This window comes from Lycium ferocissimum, chromosome 7, assembly GCF_029784015.1.
Source record: "Lycium ferocissimum isolate CSIRO_LF1 chromosome 7, AGI_CSIRO_Lferr_CH_V1, whole genome shotgun sequence".
Lineage (NCBI taxonomy): Eukaryota > Viridiplantae > Streptophyta > Magnoliopsida > Solanales > Solanaceae > Lycium > Lycium ferocissimum.
This window is the reverse complement of record NC_081348.1, coordinates 20,354,805-20,373,804: the sequence shown is the minus strand read 5'-3', so window position 1 is coordinate 20,373,804 and position 19,000 is coordinate 20,354,805. Positions and strand designations below refer to the sequence as shown.

At 35.4% G+C, this 19,000-nt stretch overlaps 2 protein-coding genes across 2 annotated transcripts; both read left to right on the top strand.

The window, feature by feature from the left end:
* Window positions 1-424: 424 nt before the first annotated feature.
* LOC132063694 (peptidyl-prolyl cis-trans isomerase CYP22) lies at window positions 425-8,045 on the top strand. Its single transcript, XM_059456373.1, has 7 exons — window positions 425-596; window positions 1,119-1,142; window positions 1,293-1,380; window positions 2,040-2,132; window positions 6,615-6,647; window positions 7,069-7,125; window positions 7,680-8,045. Exons 1-7 carry the CDS (start codon window positions 439-441, stop codon window positions 7,788-7,790), a joined length of 564 nt encoding a protein of 187 aa, XP_059312356.1. The 5' UTR covers window positions 425-438; the 3' UTR covers window positions 7,791-8,045.
* A 754-nt stretch (window positions 8,046-8,799) lies between these two features.
* On the top strand, window positions 8,800-12,723 carry LOC132063695 (uncharacterized). Its single transcript, XM_059456374.1, has 5 exons — window positions 8,800-9,407; window positions 9,531-9,628; window positions 9,715-9,814; window positions 11,450-11,632; window positions 12,302-12,723. The coding sequence occupies exons 1-5, from the start codon at window positions 9,351-9,353 to the stop codon at window positions 12,422-12,424; spliced, it is 561 nt and encodes a 186-aa protein (XP_059312357.1). The 5' UTR covers window positions 8,800-9,350; the 3' UTR covers window positions 12,425-12,723.
* The last annotated feature ends 6,277 nt before the right edge of the window (window positions 12,724-19,000 follow it).

Sequence of the window (19,000 nt, the reverse complement as noted above, 5' to 3'; positions counted from 1 at the left end):
TTTTTAATCGGGTTATAAATTTTGCTAACACCGTTGGAGGTGATGTTTTTGGACAACTAAACGGCCCTGAGGCTGTTAACTCTAATGTAATTAGGATGTAGATATATGAATATATATTAGTAATATCTATTTCACCAAAAAAAAAAAATTAATTAGGTTTTTTTATAACATCTGTGCATCCCACTATACTTAATATATACATGGATTAAAATTTTGATTATGTTACCAGTCTCAAATAAAATGGATTAAAAGTTTGAGTGCAATAAAATAAAATAAAATAAAATTGAATGACTATCCTAAAATTAACCCCACAAAATCATGGCAATAAGTATTTGAAAAACTTCCCCTCTGTGCGCAAAGCGGAAGGAATATTTTCAAGTTAGGACATTGGCTTCCAGAAATCTCCCAATAGTAGCAGATCAAATTCTAGTTGCAAAAATGGCGTCTGGCGGCGGGGTGGTAGAGTGGCACCTAAGACCACAAGTACCTAAGAACCCTGTTGTCTTTTTTGATGTAACTATCGGCAACATTCCTGCTGGTCGCATCAAGATGGAGCTTTTCGCCGATATCACTCCCAAAACTGCTGAAAATTTCAGGTTTAAACCCTAATAAGCTTATGTTAAATGAGGGATATTTCATACTTCAGTGTAGGTCTACGACCCTCGTCTCATTCATTTTTTTAATCTTTTTATTTGTTGTAAGAATCAGCTATAGCTTTAGAGGGTAACCCATACAAATGAACACCTTCTGGCTACTGTGTAATATTTACTTTGGGTGAGCCAATTGAACGGATAATTAGCTGAAGGTGTTAGGAAGGTAGTGATTTTGGTTTATAAGCTTAAAATCCCCTGCAAGTTGTTGTAATGCCAAACTAGCGATAGTTCAAGATTTTTGTCTTGGCAGTTAAATGAGGAGAAAGTAAATGAAATCATTAATAGGATACATGATATGTTATCTCTTTTTCATCAGCGAGACAGTTACAACGTGCAACTTGGCCATGAAAATTTGTCTTTATCATTGTGCTTTTAAAGCACTTACTTTTCCTTTCTAGATCATGTTACTTATTTATTTTGTCTAATAAGTTCTATTCTAAAGCTCTTTTTAATGCTTCATTGCAGGCAACTATGCACAGGAGAGTTCAGGTAAGTTTGTCAAATTATGTTCGTGTACCATTCCCTTTTGTTTGTATTTGATGCTAGTTTTATTGGTTACTTGGTTTGTGAAAGGATTATATCGCTTTCTACTGGATTTTGTTTATGTTGCCTTACTCATCTGCAAATTTGATTTTGTAGGAAAGCAGGAGTGCCACAAGGTTTCAAGAATTGTCAGTTCCATAGGGTGATTAAAGACTTCATGATCCAAGGTGGTGATTTCCTAAAGGTTGCTTTCTCTAGCCTTAACCTTGTATTAGGATTCTATATTAAGGGATGTTCTGTTATGAAAATCCCCATTTCCAAAGGTATTGGGGTGATTGACGACTTTATGAAGGGCTTTTCTCTGTGTGTGACCCTAACTATGTGCTTCTTTCATTGAAAAGTGTGTGTTAAGACATGTTTGAGATAGACTATAATATCTTTGAGTATCATGGCTTAGACACATTTCTGTTATGTCTCCAATAATTGCACCTTATTCGTTGCCCCATCATCTGTTCGAAAATGAGCATGCTTCAAAGAAAAAGAAAATAAATAAAAGAGAGAACTGACCCCTTCACTCTTAATGCTGGGTTTGTTGTTGAACTCTTAAAGTTTCTAATGAATCCAAAATCACTGTTTCATATTTTCTTTCGTTCACAATCAGTATTCTATATGTTAGTCTACTCCAAAGTGTTTGATTACTCAAAGGTGTAAAGATGATATGTCGAAGTAAGCATTCAATTTGCAATTGAATCAGGCAACTATGGATTACATCTTTGACAGATAAAAGCTCCTAATTATTCAGAGGTTATACATTGAGCTGTCAAATGGCTTTACTTCTGAGCAACACAACTTTAGCTTTATTCTATATCTATATTAACACTGTATAATTCTTTTTTTCTGCAGGGAGATGGTAGTGGATGTGTTTCCATATATGGAAGCAAGTTTGATGATGAAAACTTTATCGCCAAGCACACTGGTCCTGGCCTATTATCAATGGTATGTGTTCCTTTCATATGTCTCTTTGTTGCTTATGGAATTGCAATTTAATTTTTTTTCTTTTCATGTGTAATTATTTTCTGCTGAATCGTTAGCTTATACTTTCATTCTTCTCCTTTGCAAGTTGTATAACTTGATATAATTGCTTTTGATGCAACTGCATACAATATATACTAATGGGGGAACTATAGTATGGAGAACCTGAGGTATAAAAAGAAGCAATATGGCTCTAATCGCTTCTAAAAATAATCACTCCTTGGTGTGTCAGATTCCACGCACAAGAGCAAGGTGTAAAAAATAAAATAAAATAAAACCCTGAGCTGATCAAAATTGATTTACCACCCTTAAAGAACTCTTCAATCCCTTTCGTGACAGATACACCAACAAAGGCAGTTTAATCAGCTTCCATAGCTTCTTTCTCATCCCCTCGCCGCTACAAGGCCAGTTGCTTGCATTACCAGCAAATCCCTGCCAAATTGAAATGCAGCACCAAACATTCAAATCCTGGTACCATAGAGAAAGAGGAGAAAACTTTTTACAGAACAGTGACCAGAAATTCAATGGTCAGAGGAAGGACTCAACCCAGAGTCTGATGCCATAGAGAGAGAATATAGAAAGAAACAATGAGCTGAAATTCAATATCCTGAGTAGGGAGACAAGACTAAACGCTTATATCATAGATAAAAAGAGAAAAAGGTTACTTTTCCGGTATTGTGTTGGGAAGTTGACTTTAGACTTTAGATGAGGGCTGCTTCTCACAAAGAAAAAAAAATGTTTAGATGATACTCAGTATCCAAGTGTTGATTCTATTTGAAAAGAAAAAAAGAGAAGAAGTGTTTGGAAAATATTTTGTGTATAAATCATTGGAAGGATGCTCATATGGCCAGAAGAAGTGATGCCTTAGGAATGATCACCGGGAAAGGCGCGGCACCATTGGAACAATTATTAGAAAGCATGTTCTGTCAAAAAAGGTCATTGAAATTAAGAGTGGTCCCACTAGAGTGCTATGTTGCTCGGACTCTTCAAAACTACGGGATCCAAGCAACATAGCCAGAATGTCACTGCAAAAAGACAGAGCAATAAACTTATGAGAAGAAAAAAAAAAAAAAAAAAGAGAGAACTTTGGCTGGACATGTGTGGTTGATACAGATGATTTTCCATGTTAACATGCCGTCAAAGCTCATTTATTTCTTTCGCTGTATTGTCCACTTTCCATGCGCTAGCCCTCTCCTTTTGCTTTTGAATGCCCAATTTTGGATGAGTCCTTTAACTATTCCTGCCTTCATTTCTTCAGTAAATAAGGCCAGGTGATTAACATCTTCACATCTTACCTTTTCACACATGAAGCATTGACTATGCGTGGTTCCTCTTCAGATTCTACGAAGTGACTATGGCTTCTCATGCTGCCAATCACCCAGAAAAAGTAAACAACAACAACAACAACAACATACCTAGTGAATCCCACAATGTGGGGTTTGGGGAGGGTAGAGTGTACGCAGACCTTACCCCTACCTTAGGTAGAGAGGTTGTTTCCGGAAGACCCTCGGCTAAAAAATAAAAAGCATAGGAAAGGTCAGATACGGGCAAACAATTCAAAGCAATTATGAAAATGAAAACAATGAAAGTGAATAAGCCATGATAAACCATTCTGTGAATACAGATACTCGCCGAAATCAAGGGACAAGAAACTAAAGAGCAATGCAACTACTCGTAAGAAAAGATAAATGTGACTACCTGCTAGCCTTCTACCCTGATCTGAGTCCTCCATACCCTCCTATCTAAGGTCATGTCCTCGGCAGTTCCGGAGACGTGCCGCTGTCCCCCGTCTAATCACCCTCCCCAATACTTCTTCTGGCCTACCTCTACCTCTTCTGAAACCGTCCATAGCCAGCCTGTCGCACCTCCGCACTGGGGCATTTGCGTTTCTCCGCATCACATGCCCAAACCATCTCAGCCTCGCTTCCCGCATCTTGTCCTCCACCGAGGCTACTCCTATCTTGTCTCGGATAACTTCATTCCTAATCCTATCGCTCCGAGTGTTCCCACACATCCATCGCAAAGATTCTTATTTTCGCCACTTTCATCTTCTGAACATGAGACTTCTTGACCGGCCAACACTTCATCCCATACAACATAGTTGGTCTAACCATCACTTTATAGAACTTACCTTTAAGTTTTGGTGGCACTTTTTTGTCGCACAACACTCCGGAGGCAAGCCTCCATTTCATCCATCCTGCACCAATACGGTGTGTGACGTCATCATCAACTCCTTGTATAATAGACCCAAGATACTTGAAACTATCTTTCTTCTGAATGACCTGGGTGCCAAGCTTCACTTTCACGCGCCCTCTACGCACTATATCACTGAACTTGCACTCCAAGTACTCTGTCTTGGTCCTACTCAACTTGAATCCTTTAGACTCCAGAGTTTGTCTCCAAACCTCCAGCTTAGCGTTAACTCCGCAGTGAGTCTCGTCAATCAGGACTATGTCATCCGCGAATAATATACACCATGGCACCTCACCTTGAATTTGCCGCGTCAATCCATCTATCACCAAGGGAAATAAAAATGGGCTGAGAGCTGATCCCTGGTGCAATCCCATCACAACTGGGAAGTGCTCCGAGTCTTCTCCCATAGTCCTTACCCTAGTCTTGGCCCCATCATACATGTCCTTGATCGCCCTAATGTATGCCACAGGTACACCTCTAGCCTCTAAGCATCTCCATAGAACCTCTCTCGGCACTTTGTTGTATGCCTTTTCTAGATCGCTGAACACCATGTGTAAATCCCTCTTCCTCTCCCTATACCGCTCCACCAGTCTCCATACAAGATGAATAGCTTCTGTGGTAGAGCGCCCCGGCATGAATCCGAACTGGTTCTCTGAAATAGACACGTCTCTCCTTACCCTCATCTCCACCACCCTTTCCCACACTTTCATAGTGTGACTTAGCAGCTTGATCCCTCTGTAGTTGTTGCAACTTTGAATGTCGCCCTGCATCGCCATTCTTCGGGCATCTTAGCCGTCTTAAAGATGACATTAAATAACCGAGTCAACCACTCCAAACCTGCCCTGCCTGCAGCCTTCCAAAACTCCCCAGGAATCTCGTCGGGCCCGGTCGCTCTTCCCCTACTCATCCTACGAACAACACAATCACGACACCTTTCAGAGTACTCCAAATCTCCCAACACAATGTCTTTGTCCCCTTCGTCGTTCAAGAGTTTGTGGAAGTATGACTGCCATCTCCGTCTAATGAGAGCGTCCTCCACCAGTACCCTGCCATCCTCGTCCTTGATGCACTTCACCTGATCCAAGTCACGCGCCCTCCTCTCCCTCGCCTTGGCTAGTCGGTACAACTTCTTATCCACCCAGAAAAAGTTAAAAAAAAATAAAAAATATTGTGGTGCTCTTGGAGTCCGTACTTTTTTGGAGGAAATCCGTGTTATATCTCTTCAACAGTATGTGGTAGAATGGTTTCAATTGAACTGCTTATTCCGTTCTTCCCATTTCCGAGTTTCTTGGTCCATGCTGTAAAGTTCTTGTATATTCCTCCAAAATATCATGTCCCATAAGACTCCCTCCTCATCCTCTTCTCCTTCTTCTTCTTGAAAGTCCTTAATTTCCTCCACGCTAACCCATTTTTCATTGAGACGTCACTACCTTCCTGTTCACTTACTGGACTAATCTTAATTACCCTCAATTCCCTCACCGCTAAACCCCCTTTGCTTGAAAGCCCTTAATTTCCCGCCTTACTCATCTGAGGGGTCACTGGCTTTCAGTTCACTTGCTGGTCTAATCTTAATTGTTATATCTGATACAAAGGTAGCTTTAAAGAAGCACGTTGATGAAAAGAACATGGCGTAGTCTCTTATAATATTGTTGCATGGACTTTGTAAAAAATGATTGAACTTTATATTTCTAAGGTTCGCTCATTCATAATTGTATTGAAATAAATCTCTTGCCGTTAAATTAGGGTCTCAGATGGTACTTGATCCCTGTTACCATTCTTGAAAAAAAAAAAAAAAAAAAAAAAGAAAGAAAGAAAAAAAAAAAAAAAAGAAAAAAAAAAGGTACTTGATGCCCAAACTTTTTCCTGCAGTAGAAGTGGAAAAAATTCTGGTAAAATAGTTGATAAGTTCTTTGAGTCCGTCAACGATAGGATCAAAGAGGATAAAATTGACTTGTGTCCCTGAGTTCGTGAAAGCAGTGAGACAGTTAATTTATCAAGCTAATTCATGTTCAAGCATGAAATAGAAGTAATTTTACCTTGGATATGTCAGAATTGTATATTTAGTGGCATAAACACTGGCATAAAATGAAACGCTTGATTTCATAAAACCTTCATAGCTGTTCTGAGTTTTTGTATGCAATTATATCAGTTTAAATTACTGGAAAAATGTTTAACAATCGTGTGAAGTTTGATTCTTCAAGTTTATCCTTACCTTCTATTCTGACGTATATTATGAAATCCTTATTTTGACAGGCAAATAGCGGACCAAACACTAATGGATGTCAGGTAAGTCATAAAGATCATTCCTCTTATCAATGTAGTGACCCTTCATTAAGTTTTAAGTTGTAAACTGACACAGAGCATATACTAGGTGCCACTCTGGCATAAATGGACGTGGAATTGGTTAGGTTTAATGCTGATGTTGAAAAAGGAAATAGAACGCCATATAACCAAGATAGGGCTTAGATTATGCTAGCATATTTTTTATTTCAATGATCTTTTAGGTTGCTTAAGTGTAATCCTTTCCTTACGATGTCCTTAAGCATAACAGTTGTTTGTGGCGGAGAGAGAGAGAGAGAGAGGGGGGGGAGGGGGGGGGGGGGTGATTAAGGAGAGTTAATTAGCTTAGATCCACCTTATCAGGGGAAAAAGTGGATTAGATCTGAATGAAGCATATGTTTCTGATTCTGCTCGTTGCTCCATGCAGTTTTTCCTCACATGTGCAAAGTGCGACTGGCTTGACAACAAGCATGTTGTTTTTGGGGTACGCTTTGCTTTTTGTGTTAGCTTCTAGCGTTTCATTTATCTGTGTTTCATGCTTGAAGTCTTACTTTAATTTGTTTTCTATCAACATCCCTGACATGGTCCCACATTGTCGTCTTGTAAACTCATTGATCAGTTACCTGTCATCAGTGGCAGCCATGTTTAATGGAGTTAGTTCAACTCAATCCCCTTTACTCTCTGTATATGTGTGTGTGTGTGTGTGTGTGTGTATTGTGGAATCCCCTAAACACAATTGCGCATTTTTTCAAATCCCTTGATGTAATTCCTGCCTGTGCCACTGCTTATCATGACTAGTCACTTAATACATTCCTTATTTTGGTGCCAGATAATGCCTATCAATGTTTCATGTGTCATCAGATTCAATTTTTATGAACGTATATTACATACAATTCACTCTGATGAACATATCGAGCTATGAGTTTTCCCACTGTGTTAGGCATTTGGCGATTGTTTTTCATCTAAAAATAAGAAACTTCTTATTGACTTCTTTTCCATGATTATGTGAGAGATTTTTCTTTTCTGGTTTCTTTACAGCGTGTTCTTGGAGATGGTCTTTTAGTGATGAGGAAGATTGAGAATGTGGCTGTCGGAGCTAACAACAAACCAAAGCTGGCATGCGTGATTGCTGAGTGTGGGGAGATGTAACTGGTAAAAATAAATGTACTCATAGTGATTGGTCTATGGATAGGATACTAAAGGTGAACAAACCAAAGCTGGCATGCGTGATTACTGAATGTGGGGAGATGTAACTGCTAAAAATAAATGTACTCATAGTGATTGGTCTATGGATAGGATACTAAAGGTTTCAGTACATTTAAACACCCATCTGTACCTGGTTATATTTCCTTGGCATAGTCTAGAGGCCTGTTGAGTTTATTCATGCAGCAGCGCTATAGCCTATACACTATGTTGGTATTTAGTTAATCGTCTGGTGACCATAAGTGAAACTCTCACTCACTATTGTGGGAGGATACATAAAAACTTTTCTCAACATAATCCCGTTTTGTCAACTGAACATGGTCCGAGGTCGACCTGCTAGACTTGTTCGAAGTGGAATTCAAAATAGTTCGGGATCGGGAGTCTAATTTTTTGTTATGCTCAAGTTGCCAGTGAAAAGAAAATGATTCATCAAAGAAAGAAAATCAGTAACGATCATCATATTCCAGCCAACATTTCGATTTTAAGTAGAACTTTAAGCCACGCCAACATTTGAATTAGTCAGTTGGGAGCGTATCAAGTTGTTGTTGTTTTTTTTTAAAAGGGAATCAAGTTCTTAGAATGAGAATTCATCAGCTTAATTGAGCAATTAGTTGAGAGATTTTTCATTTCTATTTAACGCAGACAAAATAAACATATAATCGTAGTTAGTTGCAATTATATTATATACATAACACACTTCTAATCTCCGATCTTATTCTTCTGAATCTTCATTCTCGTCAAGCTCAAGTTTTAATCTCATGCTTCAGCATCTACTCTGCGGTGGAGTTAAAATATAAAAAATAAACACTTGAAAAAGTCAAGGAGATTTAATATACAATGCATATACATGAAAAAAATACTTGACCTATTTAGGCAGAGTATAGTTTTTGAATGAACGAGTCAATTCCCCGTTGCTTGTACTTTCTCCAACAATTTCCTCGGAGTTCATAAAATTACTATAATACATTCATGCGAAGCTCGTTCGAATAATCTTCCATACACTTGCTAATTGGGATTTTATTTGTTTTTGTGTCGAGATATCTACCTAAGTTACAAAGAGTAGTTTGCTGATTGTCGTGTGGTGATTGCGACAGATAATCAGCTAGTTTATCAAACTCTTGAAGAAAATATTTCAGATAATTCTTATTTTGATTTTCTTGTTGTTTTTAATCAGTGTCTGGATCTTTAATTAGAAAATCAGTGAATTAAGCTACTCACGCTTTAGCTAGGACGGTTGTTTTTATATTTGGTTGGATGGAATAGGGTCTGCCCGCCATCTCCTATTTTGATGTCCTCTTGAGTAATAATTGAGAAGACACTTAAAAAAAGAAAAAAAGAAAAAGAGGTACAAAGTAGTACTGTGTGCATTGACAGTTGTACTTTGCATAACGAGAAAGGAGTAAAATACAGACTCGTATTTTGTGTAGCAAATAAACAAGTAAGAAGAAGCCAGCAAGCAGAGAGTGGAGAATTCCATTAAGCGATCGCAATAGCAAAGGAAGTTTGATGGCTCCAGTGGTACCAAGATCCGGAGACGCCATTTTCGCCAACGTTGAACGTGTGGTAAACACAAACATCCTTATCAGAAACCTAACAAATTGAGATCGTGCCTTTTATTTTATGTTCGATTCCGTTCCTTTCAGTATAAATTGAACAGTAATTATTACTAGTATTTTGTTATTGAAGAACGCAGAGCTATTCACACTAACATATGGAGCAATAGTGCGGCAACTGCTGACTGATCTAGAGGAGGTTGATGAGGTCAATAAACAGCTTGATCAAATGTAATACTATATGCTATTACTGCTTTTTGTTTTTCTTAAGTTAGGGTTTCTTTGTAGCGTATCAATTGCACTTGATTGAATTGCAGGGGTTATAATATAGGAATTAGGCTGATTGACGAGTTTCTAGCAAAGTCTAATGTTTCAAGGTGTGTTGATTTCAAGGAAACTGCTGAAGTCATTGCCAAGGTCTCTTTTTTATTCTAAAAGAATTACTCTACTATATGTGTGTGTGTGAATTATATGCTGTTTGAGCTGGGGTCTCCTTTAGTTTATTCCTGCAATATACTTGACAGGCAATGTATAAGAATATTTGGTTTTTGGACAGGGTTTTTAATACCCTTTTGCTGTTTGTAAAGATCTAAGTTTTTGTTTCATAGTAATACAACTGTTACCTTCCTCAAATCATTATACTCCCTCTGTTTCAATGAGTTTGTCCGGTTTTGACTTGGCACGGAGTTTAAGAAAATAAAGAAGACTTTTGAATATTGTGATCTTAAATTATAGATACGTAAAATGTACCTAAATGCCCTTTAATCTTGTGGTTTTAAATATGCCGTGTGAAAAGTTGGAATTAAAGAGTTGCCAAAAAAGGAAAGAGGCATTCTTTTTGAACGGACTAAAAAGGGAAGTAAGACAAACAAATTGAAACGGTGGAAGTACTTGTTTTATAAGGTTTCACATACTAAAAAGCTGCTGGTGTATTTCTTTTTCACAAAAATTTCAGCTGTTGCATAATTGTTTGCCTCTATGAGTGATAAGAAAGTGTGTAGCTTTGCTCTTGATTTTATGCTCCTGTAGAAAATTGTGTTCGAGCATCATTTCTATTAGATCTCACTAGGACAATTACTATCACATGGCATTTGGAGTTGAATTTATCCCTAAAAATATATCTGGAACGTTCCCAACTGAATCGTGATATTTAGGTGTGCGGCAGCAATGACAATATGAATTCCAACAAACTCGAAGTACATTTTATTAACATTTAATCTCAATGAGTCCACAAAAGGATGCTTCAACTGCAATTTTCTATCAATTTAGCTATAAGAAATCAATTTGCAAAATTACTTTCATAATCAACAGCTATGGTAACATTACTACTCCATTAATTATTTTTTGTTGCCAAGAGCTATTCTATCATTATCATGGCATTTGATCTATAAATCAATTATTGGAGATAGAAATGAGATAGATAACAAACAAGAAACGGAGAAATAGAACAATTGGCAGCAAGAGATAGTAGAAGAGAAAAACAGAATATGAGCCTAGAAAGAAGGATGCGTGAGCATGAACCAAAAATGAAGCAGTAAGAAAAAAGAAAATCTAGAAAAAAAACGAAGAATAGAAGAAGAAGAAGAAGAGGAGGAGACAATAAAAGAGCGTTGAAACATATCTCGAGAGGAATCCTAGCATTTATATGACAAAAGGCCCTGTCTTATTCCTATCCTATATCCCCCAACAGTGACTGGTTCTTGCTTAGATCACGTTGCGCCTTATTGTCCGAAGCACATGCTTCTTCAGAGTTCACTTCACGCTCGTGAAGGGAGGACCTCTTGCTGTGCATCACTTAATTACTCTAGATGAAATGGGGATTGCTAGAAAGTTAACTTAGTTAAGAGCCCAGCCTTCTAGTTGATATTGTGGGTTAAGGAGATACATTGTACTTCCCCTGCAATATGCATGAGCTAAGAACCTTGGTAGTGTTTACATTGTACAGTCTGTCTAATATCATGCTTCAGTACCTCTATACTTTTTGGGCCTGTAGATGCCAGTGCTGAAAGTGCTTATTGACCAAACATGGTTTCTTGTTGCTCATTTAAACAGGTTGGTCTCAAAATGTTCCTAGGAATCACTGCAACAGTGACAAATTGGGATGTTGAGGGAACAACGTGCAGTCTAATTTTGGAGGACAACCCCTTGGTAGACTTCGTTGAGCTTCCTGATACCTGTCAAGGTCTATATTATTGTAACATCTTAAGTGGAGTACTCCGGGGAGCATTGGAAATGGTAAGCTTCGTTTCTCGATACAGACTAGGCTTATACATGATTCTCCATAAATAGTAGCCAATCATCAATGCTTACTGGAATAGTAAAGGTGCTCCGAAAGTGTAAACAACAAAAAAGAAAGAAAAAAACAAAGAGATTTCTCTTTGGCATGTACAATTTTCAACTCCTTCAAACTCTCTTCTATTTCTTTCCCTCCAAACTATCGATCTAAGGGCCAAAGGTTTTTCCGAAGGAAGCTATCAAAGGAGTCAACACATTGATATGAGAGAGAATAATATTCTATGCAAGCTTCTTGGGTTACATGAATAACTTGGATCTGTAAAAATTTTGAGATTGTTCAATTTGTTTTAGACTAAAATTTGTTGCAAGGAATCAAAGATGCTTTGAAAACAAATGCAGCTCCATTCAGAACATGAAGATGAAGTGCTTAGTTTTGTTTTATTTTTTGGTGTAAACATGAATATATGGAAGATCGTGAATCCTTTGTAGATGTTATAGGAACCTTGTGAACCAAAGGAATAGGAGACTGATCTATAGCCTTTTGTAATAACTTTGGACTGCATTAACTTGGTGCAGTTTTTTTTCTGGATATATATAACAGTTGTTAGCTTCTCAAGGAAAAAAAATTGTTGCAATGACAAACTTTATCTCCATTTACCCTGTGTTCAGGTGTCGATGAAAACAGAGGTCACATGGCTTCGTGATATGCTCAGAGGGGATGACGCATTTGAGTTGCAGCTGAAGCTTCTGAAGCAAGTTCCTGAGGAGTATCCTTACAAAGATGACGAGTAACATGCTTTTGTGATGCTAGACATTGCAAATGCAATATAAGAAGATTTCTTTCCAGCCTTCCAGGATTATCTTAAAGTTTTTTCTGTTGCTTTAGCGTCTCTTCCAGTTTTCCATTGTGGTAAAACAATTTATTTAAGTAAAATCTCCAACTTTGCCTTGGCTATCTTTAGGTTCTTGTGCCTTAGTTGTAACTTTAGAATAGAGAGATATTCTTGTCATGTTGAGAATCTGTTATGGATGTACCCAAAAAAAAGAGAATCTGTTATGTAGAATTAAAATGGCAATATGTTTATTACTGGTACATCTTTAAGAGTCAATATGGCAATTATGCATTCTTAGATCTTATTGGGCAATTGTACCTGGCATACAAGGAAAGCTGGAATTCTACGACAATCTCCAGCCTCTTTGTGCTGACTTGGCTTACTCCAATTCTACACATACAGATCTTTCTGTCTATTATTGAGTGTGACTTAAGTATGAGTTATGTGCTTAAAGTTCTACCATTGAATTTGGTGTTCTGAAGGATTTTGTCGTTCAGTTTTCAATTGATAATGAGTATTTTGTAATTTTGGGGTTTATCTGTATGTACCAGATAGGAAGATCTCCTCTCATTCTTGGATTTTGTAGGTCATTCTTTTTTCTTCCTGTCCTGTTTCTAAATGTCTCAATATCTGATACCCTAAATTACTCCCGGCAACACATGAAACACAACTTTCCACCCGAGATTAATATAAACGGTTAGGGTTTAAGTTAATGAAATGATGGAAAATAATAAGTTTTGAAGACGAAAAAAGAAATCTTTCATGTCAGTGCATCCAAAAGCTCCCTCAAGTTTTGCCAGCTTAAAATTTTCAATCAGTCTATTTATGCCAATTTCTTCTGTTATAGTATCAATGGGTTCTTCAATTTTCGACCTCCAGCATCCTCCGTTTTATGTACATATCTCTCCTATTACTTTGTGATAAATCAGATAAAGGAGAAACCAATAACAAAGCAGATTATACTTTGAGCTTATTTCCTTCAAAATGTGGTACACTATTATTTTGTTAGATATGACGAGTTGCATAATTTGGAACTTTTTGTTTTCAAGAGAAGTTGAGCATGTTAGTGAGGAAGCAATTCACTTGTTATTCCCATATCAATGAAAAGGATTCACGTTGCTCTGTTTTTTGCTGAGAACAGAGTGGAAGTTAAGGGGTGTCAATTGTGTAAATCCTTGAACTTTTTCATTCCATCTTTGCAACAAGGACATTTTTTTAATACCTCACTTACCAGAACAATACTACTCAATTTTCAAAATCTTTGAAATAACTGTACAAATCCGTTCTCCCATGACAGCGTTATTATACATACATGCCTCAAACAGGTTGAAGAAGGCAAGAAGCTGCACAGTAAATAAACATATTCGTGTAATGGACAAAAAAACCTATGCTATAAGTACATGCTTTGAATAAAAAATCTGTCGCAACAGATGTGTTCTTATAGGGAATGAGATCATGAAAAAATTAGGCCAAAAAAAAAAAAAGTCTTCTTAGTGTCTATGTTACAATTTCATCGATGGTTTTGCTAGGTCCTCTAGAAGTATACACAACAAGTACTCTTAAGCTCCACATGATTTTGGAATTGTGTTTTGACAAATTGAGAGGCCTCTGACTCACTTGGTATCAGCACCTAATTTGCATTTCTAACTCACTTCTATTAGTCCCCTGGTCTGTCGACCATAAAAACCAAGCGGTATGTCAGTCGTCAAACATTCTGGCTGAGAAGATGCGGAATTAAATGTGTGAAATAGAAACCTGATTAGATCAGCTTAGACATGCTACCAGAATTAGTGCAAGATTTGGCCTTACAAACAATCTTCGAGCAACAAGCAGACTTTTAAACGTATACGTTTCTTTCCTAGAATGAATGTTAGTGTTGCAGCAACTTAGATGACTGACATACGGGGGCAAATGTACATGTCAAAGTGAAACTCAAATGGGGCCGAAAGAATCCATTTAGTATCAAAGAGAACCTTAAAGGAACTCAAAGAACTACATATTCTAAAGACTGCAATCTACTTACACTTCAAAGTTCAAACCATCAATGCATACAACTTAAAAAAGATAAAGAATTTACCCACTAAAATATAACTCAAAACTGAAAAATAAACAGTACTAAAGATGGTTGGAACTCATAATATGTTTGCTCACTTATAAAACCATTGAAGAATCTATCTATATACAATAGGAGAAGCAAAAGCGTGATATGATGACAAGTGTCATCGCCAGAAAATTCCTGTTTAAAAAATAAAATAAGATTAAAAAAAGACAAAAAAAAAAAACTAACTAATTAGCACGTCCCATACCCCCATTTCCCCGGCTACTAACTCACAAACACACACATGCACTGTATAAACTTTTAAAAAAATTAAAATTCAATAAAAGCACGTTTTTGGCTCCTTCTGGCAAATTATATTTGAAAGAAAAATATAAGCAATATAAAAGAAAAGTAGTAAATGATTTCTACCCTACTTTTTGAGGAATTTAAGGATGTATCCCTTATGTAGTTATGTTTGTTATAAATGACATACTCTAATAATTAATACAAAATAATAAATAAAAAGAAAATAAACTGCAAACTCACCCATTAAATTCCAAGTTTACTTTTTAAAAAATTTAACAAACGAAAGATAACTTCATCTTTAAACATGTTTTTTGAATTGAAAACTGACAAATCTTTGAATTGGAAAATAAACCTACGTTATTTATTAATTTCCGAAAGTAAACCTTACCTTTAAATATATTTTATTTTCCTTTCTCTGTTTTAACTTTCTTTTTAAATTTAAGTTGATCCATAACAATTTTTTTAATATTATATTTCATACTTTAAACCAAATCAACTCAGACCTTTAATTTTATAAAATATTATACGTTAAAGGTTACAACTTTATTTTTAAATAGTAACAACTTCTTATCTGCATTAAACTTGAGTTGACAAACAAAACTTTTATATTTAAATGATATGAAAAAATTTACTGAAATAAAGATTTAAAATTCAAATTTAATACTTACAGTTTTGGAGATGGTTACAACTTCTCCACTTTATCCTAACGAAAAGATAAAAAAGAAAATTAAAAAAAAAAACTAAACTAAATCAACCCCAGGTCTGCCTAACTTTTCCATTCTCCATTTCCCTCACATTATCACACACAATCACTCCCCCAACTATATAGATCTGGTGGAAGAACACTAGAACTAGACCTGAGGTTATGATGGTGAGGATGGTGATACGTTAATTGTTGTTTCTTCTTCGCCTTCTTTTTTCATTCGTTTAATCTTTGGAATGGATGCGTGGAAAAAAAAAATTATGTGTCAATTTATTATATATGATAAATTATTGCAGAGAGTTTTACGTGGACCATCCTTTGGATAAGTCTACATTATTATGCAAAATTTGTTTTATTTGTCTTTAGTTTTGCAGTTCTTTGCTACATTGCAAATATTCTTGCAGAAGCTTGGAGGTAATTTATTTAATAGAGACATAAAGAAATGTATGTTGTGACCTATATACTACTTTCAGTATTAGTTCCTCATAAATATTTCTATGGAGAAATTATTTTTTAGAGAATGGAATTTACTGATGTTTATTAATCAACGTGCATCAAGAATAATACCGAATTGCTTCAGAAACTACTTTCAAAATAGTTTTTATCCTATTAAGCTTTTTAAATTTACATTTCTCATAATTTTTTGTTCTTAGTTATTATTATATTACATAGAGAACTAACATCTATCATTAAAGATTCAAGAAACGAAGATGATTTGGAGCCAATTTGGTGTTCAAAGATTCAAGATTATGGAGTTGAATGTGATTGATCTGTCATGCATGAAGAAGCTGAGAACTGCAGGATTAAATAAACTTACAGGTCTACCAAGATCAAATTTTCTTTCTTTATATGAAAATCTTATTTTTTTGAATTTGATAAAACAATTGTCCTGTAAATATTGCATCACATTTAAATTGATAATTAGAATTCGACGATCCAGTTCTAACATGCATTAAAGTTAGTAAGGACAATCTTTCCATATGTTAATGGAAAAAATCGTTCTTTCTGCAAATGAAAATCTTTTCTTTATGTTGGTGTTGATAGTGTAATAGAATTTTTAGGGAGAAGAGGTTTCACAAGATTCAAAAAATGCAAATCAAGTCAAACATATGGGGTATACCTTTTCGCTCTACGGTTTAAAACTTAAATTTGAAAGGAAAAAAAAAGGCTATAACGAAGAAGAACAGAAACATTTCATTTTTTTTTTGTGTGATATGGTTAATGATCAAACAGTAGGAAAAAAAAGTAGGAGTACTCCCTTTTTTGGCATTAGTCTTAGCATCAACATTTGCAGTTATTTACTTTTCAATTTTTCATCTTTTTCAGCTTATTTGTTCAGATTTTTTTTTTATTTTTTTATTTTTTTTTATCATGAATTGAATAACGTAGGCATGCAGTTAGAATTTGATGTATATAGATTTTATATGAATTGACATAAAAACGTATGGAGGAAGAGAAAATGGTGAGTTCAATTCTACAAAAATGAATTTTATTTATTTAAGAAGGGATAATGGTTCCAAATTTATCAAAAAAGAATATAAGTATTTGTTTGTTGCTCAAATCGAATATAATGTATTCTTTTTTGATAAATTTGGAACCACTATCCCTTCTTAAATGAAGAAATTACTGTTGGTGAAATGTGATAAATGAGTCACAAAAATGCAAAAAGTTGTTACCGTAATAAAGATAAACTTTCTTCTATTCCTCTTAATTTAAGATTTTCTTTTCATTTTTTGATGGAATTTTCCCAATTAAACAGAATTATTTTTTATAATTTTAAAAATGTCTCATATATAAAGATAGTAGTTCATAGGAACAGAGTTCAATTTACAAAATGAAAGAGGGGACCTTTAGCCGGGAGGGGGGGATCTAGGGCCCGCCGAGGGTGTTCACCCGAACACTCTCGGCAAAAAATTATACTGTATATGTAAGGTATTTTTTCAATTTTTATGTATATATATATGGATTTTGAACACCCTAAAAGACAAGAGAAGAGGTTGGTTCAGTGGTTTAGGGTGTTCAAAATTCGCCTTGAGGTTCCAAGTTCAATTCTCAGTTAGTACATTTTTATTTTTCAAACCCCCTTAGTGATAATCCTAGATCCGCCACTGCCTTTAGCTGGTAACTAGCAAAGAAGCTATCCCCTATCAACGTATATAGTTGAGGGCAAACCGAGGGTTTACCCGCAGCTTCTGTCCACAAATCCTCTTTCGCTTGGTTACGGGACTAGAGCCAATCGTCTCTTGTGCTACGGTCTAATATATATGTCAAAGAGCGGATGGTCTTGCAGTGGATACCGGGGATGCCCCCGAAGCAATTGAGGCAAATAGTTTTGTGAGGAATTCTTAAAGGAAAAAAGATATACTAGATATTGATAATAATAAGAGCACAGCACATGGTCTGGAGACAAATGGAACAAGCGAGGGAGAACGAGACTTCTCAAGAGCCTTTTTAACTTACACGTTGTGTGGGCATCATTCCTACCGTTAAATCCGGTTTTTACTTTCTCGCACCTATGTCCGATTTAAAAGAGATCATACTAATTAATCTTTCATACAAAGAATGACTGAATATATTATGTATATATGTACAAGAACTTTTTCTGGCATTATTGACTATCTTAAGAACACTATTCATATAAAAAATTATTTTGTGTTATTTTATTTTTGGCTTGCTTTTATTCTCCTCTCTTTGGACTACTACTAACTTATATAGCTATTATGAATGTATATATACTTTTAATTGGATAACAATACATGACAGGAAAAAAATGTAGGTATAGACTTCAAAATAACTTAAATTAGGAGACATGAGATGAAGGCTCTTTAAGATATTAAGATTTTCACTTCAATGCAATAAATCTTATGATTATATATTTATATGGTGGCAAACTGCATCAAGAGACACTTCAACTTCTGTTGTTGTAAAACAACTATAATTTGTTGATTCTCTGTAGAAGCATAATGTTTTTTTTTTTTTTTTCCTTGGTTTTATTATTTTCTGTTTAGCCAAATCATTTTATGAGAATTATTTTTGTTAGTGTCAGCAAAATAGTTTTTATTTGACCTTCTTTCAAAAGATGTGCTTTATATCCTCACATGCTTGACCAAATAGTCGTAAGCCAAGTTTCAAGCTGATAAAAAAGTCATATCACAGTGTACAAATTGAATAACGTAGTAACTATAATCAAGAAAGAAAAGAGAAAAAATTGACTGATAATACCTATTGAATTGGGATGAGAATTCTTTTTAAAATTGTAATGAGAAAAGTAATACATTGGATTGTACCAAGTAACTAATATCTTAATAAATTAGGTGAAAAAATAGAGTAATGAAAGAATTCCAAGCAACATAATAAAAACATAAAGATACAATTAAATTTCTCATATAAGATATTTTAATAATTAAAATTGAAACTCATAATAATTCAATAATAAAAATATAGACAAGGGAAACTTCATTGTTTGTGAAATATAACGTAAACATAAC

What these genes read in the sequence shown, in the direction of transcription:
- LOC132063695 (XM_059456374.1), top strand. Translation starts at nt 9,351, where the DNA reads ATGGCTCCAGTGGTACCAAGATCCGGAGACGCCATTTTCGCCAACGTT. An exon ending in TCGCCAACGTTGAACGTGTG is followed by an intron (nt 9,408 to 9,530) that starts GTAAACACAAAC and finishes TTGTTATTGAAG; the next exon opens with AACGCAGAGCTATTCACACT. An exon ending in AATAAACAGCTTGATCAAAT is followed by an intron (nt 9,629 to 9,714) that starts GTAATACTATAT and finishes ATTGAATTGCAG; the next exon opens with GGGTTATAATATAGGAATTA.
- LOC132063694 (XM_059456373.1), top strand. Translation starts at nt 439, where the DNA reads ATGGCGTCTGGCGGCGGGGTGGTAGAGTGGCACCTAAGACCACAAGTA. An exon ending in CAAACACTAATGGATGTCAG is followed by an intron (nt 6,648 to 7,068) that starts GTAAGTCATAAA and finishes TGCTCCATGCAG; the next exon opens with TTTTTCCTCACATGTGCAAA. An exon ending in ACAAGCATGTTGTTTTTGGG is followed by an intron (nt 7,126 to 7,679) that starts GTACGCTTTGCT and finishes GTTTCTTTACAG; the next exon opens with CGTGTTCTTGGAGATGGTCT.